At 38.5% G+C, this 19,395-nt stretch overlaps 1 protein-coding gene across 2 annotated transcripts; it reads left to right on the top strand.

The window, feature by feature from the left end:
- Positions 1-1,211: 1,211 nt before the first annotated feature.
- PGRMC2 (progesterone receptor membrane component 2) lies at positions 1,212-18,026 on the top strand (the record flags this gene model as incomplete). 2 transcript variants are annotated; one of them, XM_082653135.1, is made up of 3 exons in its annotated part: positions 1,214-1,781; positions 14,341-14,496; positions 15,917-18,026. In XM_082653135.1, the coding sequence occupies exons 1-3, from the start codon at positions 1,364-1,366 to the stop codon at positions 16,012-16,014; spliced, it is 672 nt and encodes a 223-aa protein (XP_082509261.1). In that variant the 5' UTR covers positions 1,214-1,363. The 2 variants fall into 2 exon arrangements, with proteins under 2 accessions (XP_082509260.1, XP_082509261.1); XM_082653134.1 differs by lacking the exon at positions 15,917-18,026 and having other exon boundaries at positions 1,212-1,781; positions 14,341-14,615.
- Between the last annotated feature and the right edge of the window lie 1,369 nt (positions 18,027-19,395).

Here is a 19,395-nt window from a genome sequence, read left to right as displayed (position 1 = left end):
AGCCTATCCCTCGATACTTAAGACTGCAACCTCAAGTCTTCCAGACTGTTCCTCTTCAGTACTTAAAGCCAAAACGGACCACTTGCTGTTTCCCTAATTAGCATACCATACGCCCCCATTGCTTGCCCACGTCTCTCCTCCATCCCATCAGTTCCTCAAGATAAAACGAAAACTGTTACTCCCTTGATAAACCTTCATTCGCCACAAGGGTAGTTCACACGCGCGCGGGGGCGGGGACTAGCGACACAAAACAGACTGGGGCGAGAAGGAGCACATCAGATGACCTGAGAGCGTGAGGTGAGGGGTTCAGAATGAGGCTTCAGAGGTGACATTTACACAGGAATTTTAAGGACTCGAGAGGCTAAAAGACTCTACAAGACCCAGAAAGATGAAACGAAACTGTAAATAAAGCTAAATGCGCGAAAAAAGGACCACCTCATCCTATTCACTTGCCTTTCGCCCCAATGAGAACGTTTCAAGGAAAAACGACACCTTTAGTACAAAATCTGAAAGAAAATTCTACAAGAGCAGCCTTGGCTAAAACCACTGGGGAATGGCGCAGACAGCACGTAGATTCCTTCTGCCAAACAATCCCTGGGCGAGCTCCGTGCGCGCTCTCCGCGCCAGGCGACTCCAGCTCCTCGCCAAAACTTCTAGGCTGTAGCTTTGCCTGCGCGCCCACGCTCTGGGCTTCCGGACAGGCGCGACGGCGCCCGGGGGAGAAAGAGACACCCCTCTTCAGTGTGCGAAAGCAGTTATAACTATGTCGCGGCCTCCCACTAGCCACCAACCCGCGCCCTCGGGAAGGCGTCAGGGAGGGTCCCGCCTCAGCGGCCGCCTCAGAGCACGTGAAGCTCTCGGGCGGAGCCAAAGCGAAGAGGCGGGAGTTTGCGGACGCGAACCCTGGCCTGGGAAGAAAAGCGACTCCTGGGCGCACGCGCACAGCGAGGGGACTGGGAGGAGCGTGTCTCCCAGAGGGCTTGCAGAGGAAAGGAGAGCGCGTGGCGCCGCGGGGCCCGCGCACGCGCCGTAGTCTCGCCCCGCCCGCGCGCGCGGCCGGCGCACCGTGTTTTCTTCAGACCCGCCCCCCTCTTCTACTTCAACTAGAGGCGAAGGACGAGAGCAGGGAAGTGTGGGGCGAGGTGGGCGGGGCGTCGCACGCGCGCGCGGCCTGCAAAAGGAGGGAGGGGGACGGAGGGAGAGATCCAAGACAACGTTACCGCGTTAACACCCAGTCGGGAGCCGGCCTGACCCCGCCCCCTACCCTCACGCTATTGGCTGGGAGGCCCCACATGGGCGGGGCCGACCGTGGGGTTGGGGAGGGCAGGGGGCGGGGAGGAGAGGAAGGCGCTGGCGGGCAGTGATGGCGGCGGGTGATGGGGACGTGAATTTAGGCACCCTGGGGAGTGGCAGCGAGAGCAGCAGCGACGGTAGCAGCGAGAGCCCGAGCGGCGCGGGAGCGGCAGCAGAAGGGGGCGGCTGGTCGGCTGCTGCGCTGGCCCTTCTGACGGGGGGCGGGGAGATGCTGCTGAACGTGGCGCTGGTGGCGCTGGTGCTGCTGGGGGCCTACCGGCTGTGGGTGCGTTGGGGGCGGCGGGGTCTGGGGGCTGGGGCCGGGGCGGGCGAGGAGAGCCCCGCTGCCTCTCTTCCTCGTATGAAGAAGCGGGACTTCAGCTTGGAGCAGCTGCGCCAGTACGACGGGTCACGCACCCCGCGCATCCTGCTTGCGGTCAATGGGAAAGTCTTCGACGTGACCAAAGGCAGCAAGTTCTACGGCCCCGGTGAGGAGTTGGACGGGGAGGGGGAGGACCCCCTGCAGCTCAAGCGCGACCATCTTATGATGGGGAGGCCCCTGGGCAAAGGGTTAGCTTGCCATCCTTCTCGACATCTGGATCCCCGCGCCTTGTCTCCCGCACCTGAGACGGCCCGCCCCCCACACGCCTCGGCCGCGGGCCCCTCCGGCGTTTACCCCCCCGAAGTCGGGGTCCCAGTGTCGCCCCAGGAGCCAGCTCTCATCTTTCATTTTTCTCCTATCCCATTTCTCCTCGCAGCCTTTTCTTGTGCTGAATTTTTCAAAATCCTTTTAGTTGTCGCCAGTCACGCTGGCCCTCAGCCTTTCCTGAGCTTTCTGATTCCTGGGATCGTTGGAGGCGGGAGAGAAGAAAGATTTCTAAAGTAGGGACCTAAACTTTTAGGTGCTGTAATTCATAGCTTTTCTTTCTTTACTCTGTGTGTGTGTGTGTGTGTGTGTGTGTGTGTGCGCGCGCGTGTGTGTGCACGCGCCACTCAGCTTCCTTTTCCCTCTACTACTCCCCATAAGGCCACATTTAGGTACACGGAGTTCCAAGTCCCAGCCCTCTGTAAACTCCTGTCATATAAGCAACACCTCGACTCTTTTTTTTATTTAAAAAAAACGGGTTTTGGTACGAAGATGCTTTCCAAGATTAACAATATATGTGGGATGAGGCAGACCTGAATGCAGATCCTAATAAATACTGGCAAGGGTCTTCGCCCAGAGTTTTGGGGGTGGAGCTCATATACCCAGCAGGCGTGCCTGTCCGGTTTCTCTCTTTTATCTTTTTTTTTTTTTTTTTTTTTTAGTAGGAAGGCAAGTATTCAACTACACGTTGATTATGATTTATTGTGTTTTCACTGAGGAGCAAAAACTTAAAACAGCTATAAATTCATACCCCCAGGCACCAGTGCTGCAAGTTAAAGATTTTTAAAACTTTGCTTTCAGAGAACTGTGTGTGTGTAGGGTGTTTGGTTTAGAAACCCTTCTTTTACAATGTAGTTACAGCATACATTTCAGATTATGTTAATAAACTTCAGTTCAGACTCATGGAACCTGTTGGCATACCATAAAACTGATCAACATTGTACATGCTGGTTGTGTAGTTATTCTGAGCTTTAAAAAAGTGACTACAATAAAAGTAAATAAAATTAGAGACCTAGAGTGACCTGTTATTCGAAAGAGTACATCCAGGTCTTAAAGTCAAGGGGGTTGGCAAGTCTAAAAACAAGTTGGTTTCCTCTTTAATCTGTTAGTCCATGAGGTTTATTGACACTTGCAAATATATACTTACGATTTCTGTGCTTAGTGGCTGGAAGGTATTTTAGAAGTGCTTTGGTTAGTTGTTAATTAGAGGTAAGAAATTGGAGATTCTACATGTTGAACTATTTATTTCTTAGTGCCTTGTATTTTCTGTATATATTTATAGTACATTCAATCCAACCAAGTCACAGATAGCTTATTAAGTACTTGCTTCTTGTTGTATAAAAATGAAAACCAGATGTCTGCCTACTCATATCAGCTGAAATAGTTAATACTTTTTTGTTTACTTATGAGCATGGGGGATAAGACAATAGGGCCAAAGTACAATATTTAAACGGACAGACCAAATTAAATAGTTTTTTTTTTTTTTAGTCAAGGATTTACACAGTATGTGTGTTCGATGATTAGAAATTGTGTACAGGTTTAGATTTTTAATACAGAGCTTAACCAAACTAAAAACTCTGCCTTTGTACCCCTATCTAAACTGACAGTGAAGCAACCAAAGTATTAGTACAAAGAAGCATATCGGTCCTCACACATTATGCCTTGCCACTATCTGAAAATAGCTAGGAGAAACAGCCTTAGACACAGTTTGGCAGGATCCAGTGGCAAATGTTCTGCAACAGAAATTTTAAAATTGAGTCATAGTTGTAATGTAGATGGCCTTTGTGTGGCTTGAGCCAGTGAGGGGTTCCTCGTAACAACAGAGGAGTCAGCTTTAGGTTAGCTTCCACTGATTTCCAGGTCCTAATGAACAGGCTAAGAGTGATACTCAGTTATTTTATTCTAAGTACTTATCAATTAACAACCTAATAGAGATATTTGGAATATTTTATTATTGAAAGGAACCTTAAAGGTAGCCAGATCATCTTAGGGGCTGAGAATATATTTCACATTAAGAGAAGATAAAACACTTCCCAAAAGTCTTGAAGCCAAATTTCTGGCTATGAAACAGACATAAGTTCGGTTTTGGTTTTAATTTTTTATTTTCATCCTCAAATCAATTAAGCAGTTTTGTAGCAGAATAATTCAGAAGTAAAAATCCTTACCTGAGATTCTTAGTAGCTGAAAGAATGAGCTAATAAGGGAGCTAGAAAACCTAGTTTCTGTGCCTAACCAATATCTACTCCCATTTCTCAGTAATGGTTTTAGAGTTAGATTGTTTTGTGAGGCTTTTTCTGTGTTGAAGATATTTTTAGCCATACATTTTTAAAGTATGGGTTCTTAAAAAATTAAATATTGGCAGTTTAATTTAGTGGAGTAAACATATTGGCAAACAGTTGTCATTAACTACATTTGTCAATATTAAATTTAGTAACAGTTCAGGCAGTTGGCCAGCACGTGAGGAAAGTGGTCATGTAAGAAACAATGAATGTGGAAGGAGAAAGGAACTAGATTTGTTAAGCAGCTACTACATCAAATCCATTAATTTGTCATCTCCACAGTGCTTCAGTGAGATTAGTGAGTATTCTGTCTTTCATATGGGGAGCCTGAGGTTTAGGAATTTGAGGTAAATTGGCTTGGGTCACACAGACATGGTATTCAAATCCAGACATATTTGACCGCAAAGCCTATCTATTCTATTTCAGGTATACTGCATTCTGGGATAAACTTAAAGAGAATCTCACTGCTGTTATTTTTTATACCCTCTCCTAGTTCCATAAGGATTTAAAGCCTCAAAAGAAACACACTTCATGGCTTTATGTTGTGCTGTTTGATATGGTAGCCACAAGCCACGTGTAGCTTTTTAAATTTAAATTAATTAAATATAATTAAAAATTGAGTTCCTCAGTCACACTAGCCATATTTCAAGTGCTCAGTACCCACATGGCTACCGTACTATACAGTGCACTTTATAGAGCATTTCCGTCTTCCCATTGAGTTCTGTTCAATAGCATTGATTCTAGAGGTCAGGGTAGAAGGAGTAGGAAACTCCATTTGGGGCTTATTATCTCATTTAATTTTCAGACAGCCCTAGGAAATAAGTAATGTTCCCATTTTACAAACGTGGAAACTGAAACTCAGAGAGATTTTGCCCCAAGTCACATATCTAGTAAGTAGCCAAGCTAGAAATCAAACCCAGTCTAACAGGCTTCATAGGCTATCCCCTCCCACTGTATCACAACATAATATAATTTCACGTTTCCATAGTCATAATAGATGAGGAAGACTCCAACAGATAGTATAATTTTAAATAATTTGATGTAATATTACTGCAGTGGAATTAAAACAGTGTTTTTTATTCTTTAGAATGGCAAGAAATTATACAATTGACCTTTCTAATAGTTTATCTGCGTTTCTGATATTTAGATATATAGCTTCCCCCGTTATTCCATGTATTCTTTGACATATACCAAAGCTGTATTTTCTCCAACATACCATTTAAATTCCACTGGAAAGGAAAGAAGTATATATGAAGTACCCCATGAGATGCCTAATATTTAGGAGGTGGGGGAAAGGAGCACATTTACCTTTCATGTGTCTTTCCTCCTTTTTTAACTTTATGTTCAATATGTGAGTTTTATTTGTAGTTTGAAGAATTGCAGCTGAAGCAACAGTTTAGGCATATAGACAAACCTGTTCCTTCATCAATGTCCTACTGACACTACCCAGCTCTCATCCTAGCTTCTTGCTTTGAAGCCAACTGGGTCTGTGTTAGGTCTAATGCCCATACACATTCATTACCTACTATTCATTACCTGCCAATCAGATAAAGGGATCAGCTAAGTCTTCTGATGAATTTTGATACTCTGCTCAAATTTATACTAGTAATTTCTACAGTACCTTCTTGTTTGGCTCTTCTGAGTTCAACATCATTCCAGTGTTTTTAATCTAAGAGGGAATTGTATTTGTATTAAATACTAACACAAAGTATAATAGGATAGCTTAAAGCATGTATAAGACCAGAAGATGTTATTCAGTTTGGAGGAAAGGAGTACATTTAGTAACATCTGGAGTTAGCCATTCAAGTTCTTTTATAATAGTTCTTTCAACAGTGTAACATAGATCACTCCTCCCCCATGTACTTGTGACAGACATCACTAAATAACTGCTGTACTCTTAGAGCCAGCATCTTGTCTCAAGATCTTTAATATAGGATTTCATCTCCACTTTTAAACTCTAAGAAGGAATTGCCTGGATTTCATTACATTGTTGCCTAGATAAGATGTTTTGAGAAATGAGAGTTCTCTGAGTCTTCAAAACATTTGCCTCCCTACCCTCATGGAGTTTATGGTCTGTTGAGGAAGACAGATGATAAACAAGCATTCAATACATGATTATAGTCTGTAATTAAATATGATGTGAAATAAATGAATAGGATATGTAATAGAGGTTAACAAAGGACTTTATTTAGATCAGACGGTTAAGAAAGGTACCTTATTTATATTGGTTTGTCAAGAAAGTGAGGATTGATACCTCAGCAAAAACCTGAAGGAGCCAGCCTTACAAAGATTGGGTATATCAATGTTTTGAAGCAAGCTAAGCACTAGATCTAGAACTGATACTGTGTTAATCGGCAGAGGAAGAAACATCCTTATCACCCTTACTGATTTTCAGATTTGACTTGAGGCTTCATTTGATTAGTGTTACCTCAGTGCTTCTTTTTCCATCCTTTTACTTTTAACCAATCTGTGTTTTTTTTCCTTATAAATAACATATAGCTGATTTTTTCATAAAATTTAATATCAATACCGTCTTTTAACAACTTAATCAGTTTATTTTTTTATTCCTTCCACGTTTTCTCCCCTACTGATTTTTTTTAAATTTATTTTATTGAAGTATAGTTGATTTACAATGTTGTATTAATTTGTACTATACAGCAAAGTGTTTCAGTTATACATACATATACATTCTTTTTTATATTCTTTTCCACTGTGGTTTGTCACAGGGTATTGAATATAGTTCCCTGTGCTATACAGTAGGACCTGGTTTATACGTTGTCTGTATACTAGTTTGCATCTGCTCACCCCAAACTCCCAATCCATCCCTCCCCCACTCCACCCACCCCTTGGCAGCCACAAGTCTGTTCTCTATGTCTGTGTGTCTGTTTCTGTTTCACATCCCCCTACTGATTTGGATGCATTCTATTTCTATTCTTTTGGTGATAAGATTCTTTTCCTTCAGTTTTTGCTATAGAATATAAGAATGTTAACCAAACATTTTTGTATGAATTAGAAAGAACTCTTTAAGACACTTCACTGCCATTTGACAGAATATTTCTTAATATTAAATATACAAAACTATCATGTATACAAATGTAAATGGTGTCCCCTGGAGTTATATGGTACATAGCCATATATTGTGGCCCTGGTTAGAAAACATTAACTCTAATTCCTCCCACATTCCATTTTTTCTATGTTATTACTATTAGACTTCTAGTTTTACTGCAGTTTTTAAAACTCTACCCCCAAATTGGTTAAATTATTAACTTTTTTTTTAATAGTCAATCTTCATTTAAATTTACCAACATAGTTACCATTTTCTTTATTCACTGTCATTTCTTGCATCTCATTTCTTTGTTCAGGGTTCAGTTTTCATTTTAGTGAGGTACATCCTATAGCTTTTTTCATTGATAGAAAAAGATTCTGTGTCTATCTGCCCTCACTCAGGAATAATAGTATAGATGTAGGATATAAAATTGTGGGTTAACTGTTTTTTTAACTCATATCCTCAATGATGTTTTTTTTAGTTTTTTGTTTTCTGTTTTTTTGTTTTTTATTATTTTTGGCTGCATTGGGTCTTAGTTGCAGCACGCAGGATCTTTCGTTGTGGCGTGTGGGCTCCAGAGCGCAGGCTCAGTAGCTGCAGTACATGGGGCTCTGTAGTTGTGGTGCACAGGCTCCAGAGCACGTGGGCCCTGTAGTTTGCAGCACACAGGCTTTATAGTTGAGGTGTGCAGGCTCAGTAGTGCAGCATGCGGGCTCATTTGCCCCACGGCACATGGGATCTTAATTCCCTGATCAGGGATCGAACCAGTGTCACCTGCATTGGAATGTGGATTCTTAACCACTGGACCACCAGGGAAGTCCCCTTAATTTCTTAATAATTTTAAGTAAACATACTATATCTCTTTAATCTGCTTGTGTTATCTTATTCTTGGGATACCATTTCTCATATCTGTTCTGTGTGCTCACTCCTCCATGGTAGTTTGTTTCTTCATGTAGTTACAACTTTTATTACAAAATTCAGCAATTGCTGTCTTTTTGTTTCTTGAATATTTTCTGTGATGTTCCATGAGCCTTGGGTTGTGGAAGTCTCCCTGTGGAGTGGTTTGGGGTATGCCTCAATGGAAGTTTCTGAAAAAAAAATTTTTTTATTAGGTAATACGTGCTTGAGATAGAAAAATTTTAAAGGGTATATAGTAAAAGATAATCTCCTTCCCACAACCCAGCCACCATGTTCCCCTCCCTAGAGGTGAGGAACCAGTCTGAGTATCTGAGTCTTGTTCCAGAGCTATTCTCTGCAAGTGAAAGCATGTGGGTATGTACACCCCTCCCATGCACTAATTGTAGCATACTATACAAACCTTTAACAATATTTTAACATATTGAGAGCCTTTCATATCAGTTTAAAGAGAACCATTTCATTCTTTTGAATGTGTGCATAAATTCTATTATATGAATATATCATAATAGTCCACTTTTTTTTTTTTTTTGCGGTACGCAGGCCTCTCACTGCTGTGGCCTCTCCCACTGCGGAGCACAGGCTCCGGACGCGCAGGCTCAGCGGCCATGGCTCACGGGCCCAGCCGCTCCGTGGCATGTGGGATCCTCCCGAACCGGGGCACGAACCCGTGTCCCCCGCATCGGCAGGCGGACTGTCAACCACTGCGCCACCAGGGAAGCCCAATAGTCCACTTTTAATGAACATTTGTTTCCAATCTCTTGTTATTACATGGTACTGCTCTAAATATTCATGTATCATTTTAAACGTGAGTAAAATCATAATTATCTATCAAATAAATTCCTAGACGTAAAATTACTGAGTCTTAGGGTATGGACATTTTTAATTTGGGTACTTATTTCCGAATTGCCCTCCAGAGACATTGGACAAATTTACACTCACACGAAAATGCCTGTTTCTCACACTTTTGCCAAAAATGTGATATTAAACTTTTTGGTCTTTGTCAATCTGAGCAGTTAAAATAGTATTTCAATATTATTTTAATTTACATTTCTCAGTGAGGTTGGACATCCTCAAAAATTTGAGTCATTTATGTTTCCTACAAATTATCTATTCATATATTTTTTGCCACATTTTTTCGATCATGACTATTTTATTGCAGCTGGGCTTTGTATCATACTTAAAGCTTTTCTTAATACTTAATACTTTTATGGTTTTAGTTTGTTAGTTCCACTTGGAATTTATTTTGTTTTAAGAAGTGAAGTAAGCATCCAACTTTTGTTTTTGTTTTCTTACAGAGGGCTGTTCAGTTATCCCAACATCATTTATAGAATAACTTCTTTCTCCCAATACTTGCTGTATTACCATTACTGTTTGTTAAATTCCAACAGATATTTAAATCCATGCTATTGTATTTTTTTCCCCTTAGAGTTCTCATTCTACCTGGGCTAGGTGAACTCAGGCCCCACTCCCACAAACGGCACAGGCCTGGGGTTTTAATTTTTCAAAGTCTTCCCTGCCCCCAGCCCAGCCTTGAGCCCTGGGGCCAGGGCCACTAGCTCAACCCACAGTATTGCTGAGAGCCTCCTAGTTTGAATTTTCGAAGCAAGGTTGAGTTTTCAGTTCCTCTTAGAATTATAGTAGTCAAGAGATTATCTGGTTTGACCTCCAATTTTAGGCATGTAAAATTTGCCCAAGGTCAAGTGTAGGGTGCGGCCTCGAAACCCAGGTATCTTAACTTCTTAAGAGGTATTCTTTCAGTTTTACCATGCTACCTTCTCTCTAAAAGTCCTGGGAGTTCCTAGAGCTAAGTATAAAAAAATAATATCTATTAGTTGGATTTCATTTAGTCACTTTTACATATTGTTTCATTTGTTCCTAGGCACATTATAACCTTATTTGGAATAAATTACTCAATACCAAGTATTATTAGATTTTTTTTTTTAACTTACTTTAATAATCACAGAAGACTATTGTCAGAACATGCCAGAAAACTGGGCTGTTTATAAACTTTAATGAATTAAAGTTTGTCTCTGAGAGCTATGGTTTTTATACCATGGAAATAACTAAAACATTCTGGAATTTTCTCTTCTTCATAAATACTAATGTAGATACATAATCATCTTAATAGTCACAAAATTATGTGTTACATATTTTAGATATTTTATTTATTTCCTCCTGGAATTGTTTGCTCATTAAATTATTCTTTAAAACATTGTTTTACAGTGACCATATGTTGTTGCCTTCAAAAATATGTTACCCCATTGTCACTTGATTGTATTAAAGTAAGCAGTTTCAGGATACAATAACTAGTAGATTTACTGATTTTTGAACTTCAAAAATCTGTATCATAAGTGGTATTAACTCTTAAAACTGTTAATGAAATCTGAATTCTAACTAGTATAATGTCATTTCGGTGTATTTAACAATATCATGGAAATAAGATTTATCATTAAAATGATGTCCTAGGATATTTGTTATATATGTACATTTAAGAGAATCTGTCTTGGCTAAATAATTGGGTACATTTTTTGTAGGAAGAATTTTCTTGAAACTGTAAATCTAGTTTTGTATCAGCACGATATTTTAGTCTTTGATAAAGCAAGAGTATAATTTGCTTAGTTATTACTGAAATGTTAATATCTAAATGAGCCTTAATCAAAACAATCTGATTAATTTATATAAGCGAGATTTGAGTGTGTGTGTGTGTGTGTGTGTGTGTGTAAATTATACCATACTGAAGACCTAATACCATTTAAAATTTGCTTTCCTTGGGTAGCTCTCTGCTATTATAGTATTATGGATAGCCAAGAGTAGTTATCAAAATATTAGAATCAGTAACATTTAGGTCTGTTCTGTAAGGAGGTAGTGGAAAGGGGAGGTATTACTGACTTCTTAGATATGGTTCTGATTGTGTTAGGGATGCAGAGAAATATACTTTAATTGGACCTCAAATCCTCCTTTTTCTAAGCAACTCATCCTTTTCCAACTCTAGTTCTGAATCTTTATATTACGTTCTTTATGGTCTTAGAGGAAAAAGTAAAGAAAACTGTTTTCAGAAAAACCTTTTCAGAAGTTAAATGCTTCTTGAGGGAAATTGGAAGCATGTGGAGAGGACAGCAATACAAAGAGTAGGAAAATATGTTAATCACTGAATCATTCTTTTCAGGAGTTAACAAAACATCATTTTGTCTAGAATTAGGCTTGGGTTATTAACTGTTGACTCAAGTTCACTCTAAGTTAGCCAAACCAAAAAAAGAACATCATTCCCTCTTAGGGAAGTTGGCAGACAATTTTACTAAAGAATACACTGTTATACGTTAATACACTCAAAGATGGAGGGTTTTATGACTCCTATTTTTTATAGTGATCATCTTTTCTTCTCTCCTGTTTACCATTTGGATATGTTTTAAGGTTGATACTGTGAAGTATCCTGAAGTAGATTGACTTTTGTAGGCCAGGGAGGTAAATATTATAACACAATGCTAAGAAAAGCTGATGATGTCTAAAAAAAAAAAAAAAAAGCTTTTTTTGTTAATGCTCTTCCATTTTGATTCAACAGGTATTCTAAAATAGTCATTTCCCTGAAATTTTGTGATTAGTGAAATGCTGCAGTTTTCAGGATTGTCACTCCATCTTTGGGTTTGTGGGTCCTCTGTGTTTTCTCAAGATGTGTTGTGTTTGGGGTAGTCAGAAAAGTGGAAATGTTACTTCCCAGTTCTGTCAGTAATTTTAGGCAAGGCACTGAATGCCTCCGTTTCTATTTGTCTGCCAAATAGGGAGGGCAAAAACTGTCCCTTCCACTTTGCAATACTGTGAGAGAGGAAAGTGAGATTGCTAGCAAATTCTCCAAAAAGTTGAAATTCTCATTTTACATTTGTAGTTTTTTATAGCCTTGATCAATTTTATTTTTTTCTTTTGTGTGTTTGACTAATCACTGTTTTAAGTTTGTAAGCATTGGTCCAGTTAGCATTAAGAGGCTATATATTGGGCTTCCCTGGTGGCGCAGTGGTTGAGAGTCCGCCTGCCAATGCAGGGGACACGGGTTAGTGCCCCGGTCCAGGAGGATCCCACGTGCCGCGGAGCGGCTGGGCCCATGAGCCATGGCCACTGAGCCTGCGCGTCCAGAGCCTGTGCTCTGCAACAGGAGAGGCCACAACAGTGAGAGGCCCACGTATTGCAAAAAAAAAAAAAAAAAGAGGCTATATATTATTCACAGATTTTTTTTGTCATTGTTGCTTCTTAAGAAAAAAATCACATTAGTTCTCTCTATATATACATAAATGTGTGTGTGTGTGTGTATGTGTATATATATACATATATATATTTTTTTTTTTCCTCCATCTCCTGAAAACAGCCATTGCCACAAAGCATGTGGAGTTATATACCACAAAAAAACACAACTGCTTTAAGGTGGACTGCTTTTCTTTCCCTAGGGACTGTTCTTGCTTAGTTTTAAAAGTTAACATTGGGAATTCCCTGGCGATCCATTGGTTAGAACTTGGTGCTTTCACTGCCAGGGCTGGGGCTCAATCCCTGATGTCGGGAACCCGCAAGCCAGGTGGCATAGCCAAAAAAAAAAAGTTAAATGTTTCTCATAAAAAAGAATGAAATAATGCCATTTGCAGCAACATGGATGGACCTAGAGATTATCATAAGTGAAGTCAGTCAAACAGAGAAAGACAAATATCATATGATATCACTTGTATGTGGAATCTTAAAAAATGATACAAATGAACTTTTTTACAAAACAGATAGACTCACGGACTTAGAAAACAAACTTATGGTTACCAAAGAGGATGGGGGGGATAAATTAATAGTTTGGGCTTAACATATACACACTACTATATATAAAATAGGTAAACAAGGACCTACTGTATAGCACAGGGAACTATACTCATTATCTTGTAATAACCTATAATGAAAAAGAATATATATCTGAATCACTTTGCTGTACACTTAAAACTAACAGCATTGTAACAGACTTAAATTAAAAAAAGAAAAAAAGTTAATGTTTCTCCAAAATAATTAAATCCAATGAAAGAACTTCAGATTTTACTTTGTAAATAGAAACAGTATTAGATTTTCTTCTCTTAAACACTTTTTGAATGTCAGTTGTCATACCTTTTTGAATGTCAGTTGAGATAATGAGCAAAGTTTGAAAGTTACAAATGTTGGCCAGTTGTAAATAGTGTCCCATTTTCTTATATAGAAGACAAATTTAAAAGTATAAAATGATAGCCTAAGTTTATATTAATAGGGGAATGATTAAATAAATTATAGGTGTATCCACTCAGTGGGAAAATATATAACCCTTAAATGATAATTGTGATAGTCACCTAATATTAAGCAGCAATATGGAAAGTACTTAAGAACGGGAACGCAGGAAAAAGTACTTTACTGGAAGTATTGCCTTTATTTTCATGTTAATATATTAATACCTAATAATGCTACTTTTTAAATTTATTAAGGCCACTTTTTCCATGCAATTAAAAAAGAAATGAGTTTTCCTACATCCAGTGAACTTTATGGTGCAGTGCTTTCTGTAATTCAAATTAATGTTCATAAATGTTTAGATTTTTGTCTATTTAATTTTTGAATTCTATTCTTAAAAGTATAGATGCTTTTCTGACACATAACCTTCAATTTCCTAAATGATTTCAAATATGAATATGGCTATAATCATTATTTTGCTCATTTAAAAATCAGGGGATTTCCATTTTTTTCTACTTGTGTACTTCTCATTAGAAAATGCTTTATTCTGTTATATGTGAAGTAAAACTTTCCTCTCCATTCTCCAGAAATGTTGCCACTGTAAAGTGCTTGGTCTGTATTCTTCCTGGTGTTTTTTTGTGCATATACAAACGTGGGTGAAATGTGCATATATGTATATCTTTTTTTAAATTCAAAGTGAGTCATACTATATAATTTGCTGAATTGCTTTTTTCAATTACTATATCATGGACTTCTTTCTGCGCCTGTACATATAGTTACCTCATTCTTAGAAATTTCTTCTCATTATCCTATTTAGTGTCTGTGCATGTTTTGAAATTAAGGCTGTGTACCACATAAGAGTCATGAGGTTTCCTTTATTTGACTTTTTCATTTGAGACATTCTAAAATAGGGTTAGATAATCTAAATAATTTCTTTTTTTTCCTAGCGGGTCCATATGGAATATTTGCTGGTAGGGATGCCTCCAGAGGACTGGCGACATTTTGCCTAGATAAAGATGCACTTAAAGATGAATATGATGACCTCTCAGATTTGAATGCCGTACAAATGGAGAGTGTTCGAGAATGGGAAATGCAGTTTAAAGGTACCTTCATTTTGTTGGGTTCTTTGCAAATATTAAATATATGGCCAAAGAAAGTACATACTATTTCACTACTAAAGAGCCTAAGGATGCTGTCTGTTTTCACTGCCATCATTATTTGATGATAAACATAGCTAACTATCAAAATGATTGTTACATGTGCTTATTATTTATAAAATCCATATTTAAAAATTGGCTTGTTACAAACTATAAAATTTATAAAAATTGTGACACCTTTAGTCTTACAAGGTTTGTTCATTAAGGTATAGTTTTTTAAATATAGAATTTAAAACAATTAATTATTTAAAACAATTAATTAGTGATATTGATACTGTAATTTTAGTTTATTCTAAAATGATTTTCTTCATCTTACCTTCAAACCATAAAGGAAAAATGTCATTCTCCTTCATTACATGCTCATGACATCAATTTTTACCACCTCTGTGAACACTCTGGACTGCTATTTATGTGACCTGTGGATCCCTTGGAATACTTCTGGCTTCTTGGCACTTATACTGGTTTTGCTATACAAAGCAGTCCTCCTGTATTATCCTCTCGGTTTGTCAGTTAATTTGCTTAAACTAGGTTCAGAGTCTTGACCAAGAAATGACTAAACATGTTATCACCTTGGACATAACGATGTTCTAAATTAAACACCTGGTAACATAAAAACAAGCAATGTAACCGAGATCTAAGAAGAGAGTTTGATAGGAGAAAGAACAGTAAGGTACTAGGCACCACATATCGGGACCTCAGAGAACACAGGATAATAAGTAACGAGTGAATTTTCATCTTCTCATTTGGTTTGTTTTCTTAGGGACTACTAGCATGTGTCACATTTTCTCCCCAAGAATATTTCCTGGTTGGATCTACTTTCCATGTGATTTTCCACCTCATGTACTCTTTCTCCCCAAGAAAGTAACCATTAACTTTTTTATGGTCTTCTAACTGTTGGAAATGCCCTACATTGCCAACTTACCTATCTAATGACAATACTTTGGGCTATTAAAATTTAAAGAACTATTCTGAGACTCACAGTGCACATTAGAGTTAAACCAGTTTCAAAGTACACGTCCTCATACCTATTCCAAGAGCCTGGCATGGGTGACTCCAAAATGGGTCCTGGATGTGCATATATTTTTTTTAAAGGTCTCCAAGTGATTCTGATGCAGTGTCCTTGATTAGGAACTGGTTGTATGGAACACTCTCCTGCAAAAGCACAATTCCCAAGCTTTATGAGTTCCCTGACCTTGTTTTCTTTTGTTCAAGTGTTAGATGAGTACAAAGACTGGACAAGGTAAACAATAGGAAAAACTTATCTTGTTCTATATGACTCTAAAGGAAGCATACACCTTCCCTGCTGTATAATGGAATAGTGAGACAAATTTGATCGCTACTGATTTTCTTTTGATGTATCTTTCAGAAAAATATGATTATGTAGGCAGACTCCTAAAACCAGGGGAAGAACCATCAGAATATACAGATGAAGAAGATACCAAGGATCACAATAAACAGGATTGAACTTTGTAAACAACCAAAGTCAGGGGCCTTCAGAACTGCAATTCTTACTCCCTTTCACAGAATGTCCAGCGTCTTTGGGTTTGGTTCACCTGCTGCAAAAAAACATTCAACAGATTGTTTGTACAAGCTAAATGAGTCTCACCATGAAGATTCGAATACTAGACATTATGCTGCCAGACTCATTTGTTGCAGTTGTTTGTAATGTCTGGTGGGGCTTCTTCATCCTGAAAAGAAGGAGACAGGGATTTTTTTAAAGAGCAAGAAAGTCACAAGATTACTTTTCCTTTTCTCTTTTTTTTTAAAATCAAAGACAACCTGATACATATTTGCTACTTAAGTGTACAGATCTCCTTACAAAAACAGCAAGGAATTCCTACTTCATGCGCTGGGTCTGTTTTAGCAATGAGGGAGGGGGGTTGGTGCCCATCAGTCTGAGTAGTTAAGGCTACTGAAACACTAAGATATGACTCCCCGAGCTTTTCTTTTTGGGTTTTGTCAGAGAAAAGAAAAAAACTTTTATTTCTAAGAAATTTTTGGAAATTAGAAAAAGGGATTTCAGGTGGATTTAAGTCAAAGCTAATTCCCCAACAGTAAGATCATTTGAAACTGGTTTTTATCCCTTTCCTTCCCCTAGATCAAATCAATATTAATTGTGCCTTATTTCACTTACATAGACTTGAATTATTTTTAGGGAAAGCCCCTATGTGAATTCAGAAGTCACTACAAGCAGCATTGAGACTGAAGTTGGAATATTCTGTTGACCGCAAAACCTTGATGTCATTCTGTGTGTATAGAATGTAAAAGGAATATTCAGTGTTACTGCCATATATGTTAATATACACAAACTTAATTAGCATTGTCATGGCCAAATGCATTCCCCCATGCTTTTCTCTTTTCAAAAAAAAATTGAAAAATCAACAACTCTATCCCCTAACAGCTGCCTAATTTTAGGAGTCTTGACTCACATCTTACTGGTGTGGGTGCATGAGGCCGTAGTATGGATGTCGTGTGGGTGTGTCTGAGTGTGTGTGAGAGCGCCTTGGAAGGGATCTGCAGATACTGTAAATACCCGTACCATTTTAATAAAGCATGTACAATAAACCAAAATAAGCTTGAGTTGGACTTTATATACAAACTGTAAGCCAGTGCATTATATGGGAGTTGAGATTGTGTATTTGACTCAAGATAAGGAAGAATCTTGGAAATGAAAGGCAGGCACTGGTTAACCAAGTTGTACACATTGTACCACAGTCACTGTAACTTTAGGAAGAAATTCCACTTTGTGGAACATTCTCAAGAGATCTGAGATTATTCAGGTAAGAATTGATATATTAAAATGTACATATTTTTTCTTTATATTTTGATGCCAACTGATAATACTAGTAATAGCACTCCAGGTGGTAGTTATTGAACACAAAACAATAAAGGATATTACACTGATTGATAGGTATTAAATTCTTCCATTGTTAGTTTGAAAAAGCTCTTACTACAAGCCCTATATGTGTCCATTATTTGATTGCATCATGACTATTTAGGTTCTTAATTGGAGACAAGTTATACCAAAAAAGACAATTTTATTTAATAAGTCAGCAGTTAGAGAAAAGAATTCTCCTGCTTTACGAGTATAATATATGCAGAAGCCATCAAAGAAAGAGGAACTTTTAACTGCAGTAATAAGCTAAAGTATGTAAAATACTACATTTTATTGTGTTCAGTCTTGGAATGTTTTGTAGAAAATGATGAACTTCAGCCAGATCTTTGCTGAAGACTGGTTGTAACAACTGAAGAGTGTTGGTAAATGGTTTGTGTGTTTTTACGTAAAATATTTTCTGAACAGATTTGTTAGAGTATGTGTCCTCTGGAGTAAACTGATATATATGAATCATTTGAGCCTAAACTTAAGAAGTAAATCTACACTTGTGAATAGAGAAACCCTAAATATTCATGCAGTAAAAATTATGTAGTCTGTTAAGAAAAATGAGTAATGTTGTGCTTTGGACTTGAAATAAACAGTGTTCTATGGACAGTTCCTCAATTTCAATTGAGTGTTCTCATTCTCAGGAAGTTTGGTGGGCAGTCAGTCATTGAGTAAGGGGACGGGAGCTGTGGTGGCATTGTTGCTGTTGTTTCTCCCTTAACCACTATTTCCCTAACTTGCCTGATTATTAGAACCACTTGAGGTGCTTAAAATACAAATTCTTGGTCCCCAGTCAAAACCTACCACCCACTAAGCCAGAATGGAAAGCGAATGAGTCTCGGACTTTATTTGTAAGAAGTGCCTTGGGTAATTCTTATGATTAGAATTTTCAAATGTGAAAGACACACCAGTCTTTTCAAGTTATACAATTGACTCTTGAACAACAAGGGTTTGAACTGTGTGGGTCCACTTTATTTTCTTCAATAAGTATTACAGTACTACAGTACTTCATGATCCACATTTGGTTGAATCTGTGGATGTGGAACTGCAGATCCAGAGGGCCGTAAGGGGAATTTCACTCAGCACAGGTCGGTACCTCTGAACCCCTGCATAATGTTCAAGGGTCAGCTGTATTATCTGTCTTTGTCATCTACTTGAAATGGACCTTAACCTTAGATAATTTTGGTCTGATTCCCTGTATTTGGTTTTCTCTTTCACTCCCTAAACATCCGTAGCATTTCTGAGTTAAAAATTAGGAGATTTCACATAAAAATCTAGTATGTGATTTTTTTTTAATATCAAATATTTATTCTCTTCAGTTTTTTGTCTTTTGATAACTTCTCCAAGTTGGCAGTATGTTTCCCAAATAAAGTCTATACTGTGTGTACTAGCCAGTTTCTCTGTTAGGGAGTGAGCCCATTTAGATTACAGATCACGTTTTTAAAACCTTGACTATGGTGCTTATGTTTTCCTGACAGTAATTCCACCTGCCTTTTTTGAAATCTGCAGAATCTGACACTTTTACCCCCACCTACAATCTAGAAAGCAAAAGTTAATATGTTGAACTACTACTGGAGAAAATTATTCTCTTGAAAACTTGGCGTAAATCAGACTCTTCACCCAAGTATTCCATTTACCTCTACTGATAACTGAGAAGTGCAGCACATTGCTAGAAATAGATGCCATTGGCATGTAAACACAGTGTATAGCCTTACAGTGCTTATATGGATTAGAACAAGCTGGTAAGGAGAAAACTTTAATTCGAGAAGATACATGCACCCCAATGTCCATTGCAGCAGTATGTACAATAACCAAGACATGGAAGCAACCTAAGTGTCTATCAACAGATGAATGAATAAAGAAGATGTGGGGGCTTCCCTGGTGGCGCAGTGGTTGAGAGTCCGCCTGCTGATGCAGGGGACATGGGTTCGTGCCCTGGTCCGGGAGGATCCCACATGCCACGG

This window comes from Grampus griseus (assembly GCF_964374135.1).
Source record: "Grampus griseus genome assembly, chromosome: 4".
Lineage (NCBI taxonomy): Eukaryota > Metazoa > Chordata > Mammalia > Artiodactyla > Delphinidae > Grampus > Grampus griseus.
Note: the sequence above shows the minus strand (reverse complement) of the source record. Positions and strands in the feature narration are given on the sequence as shown.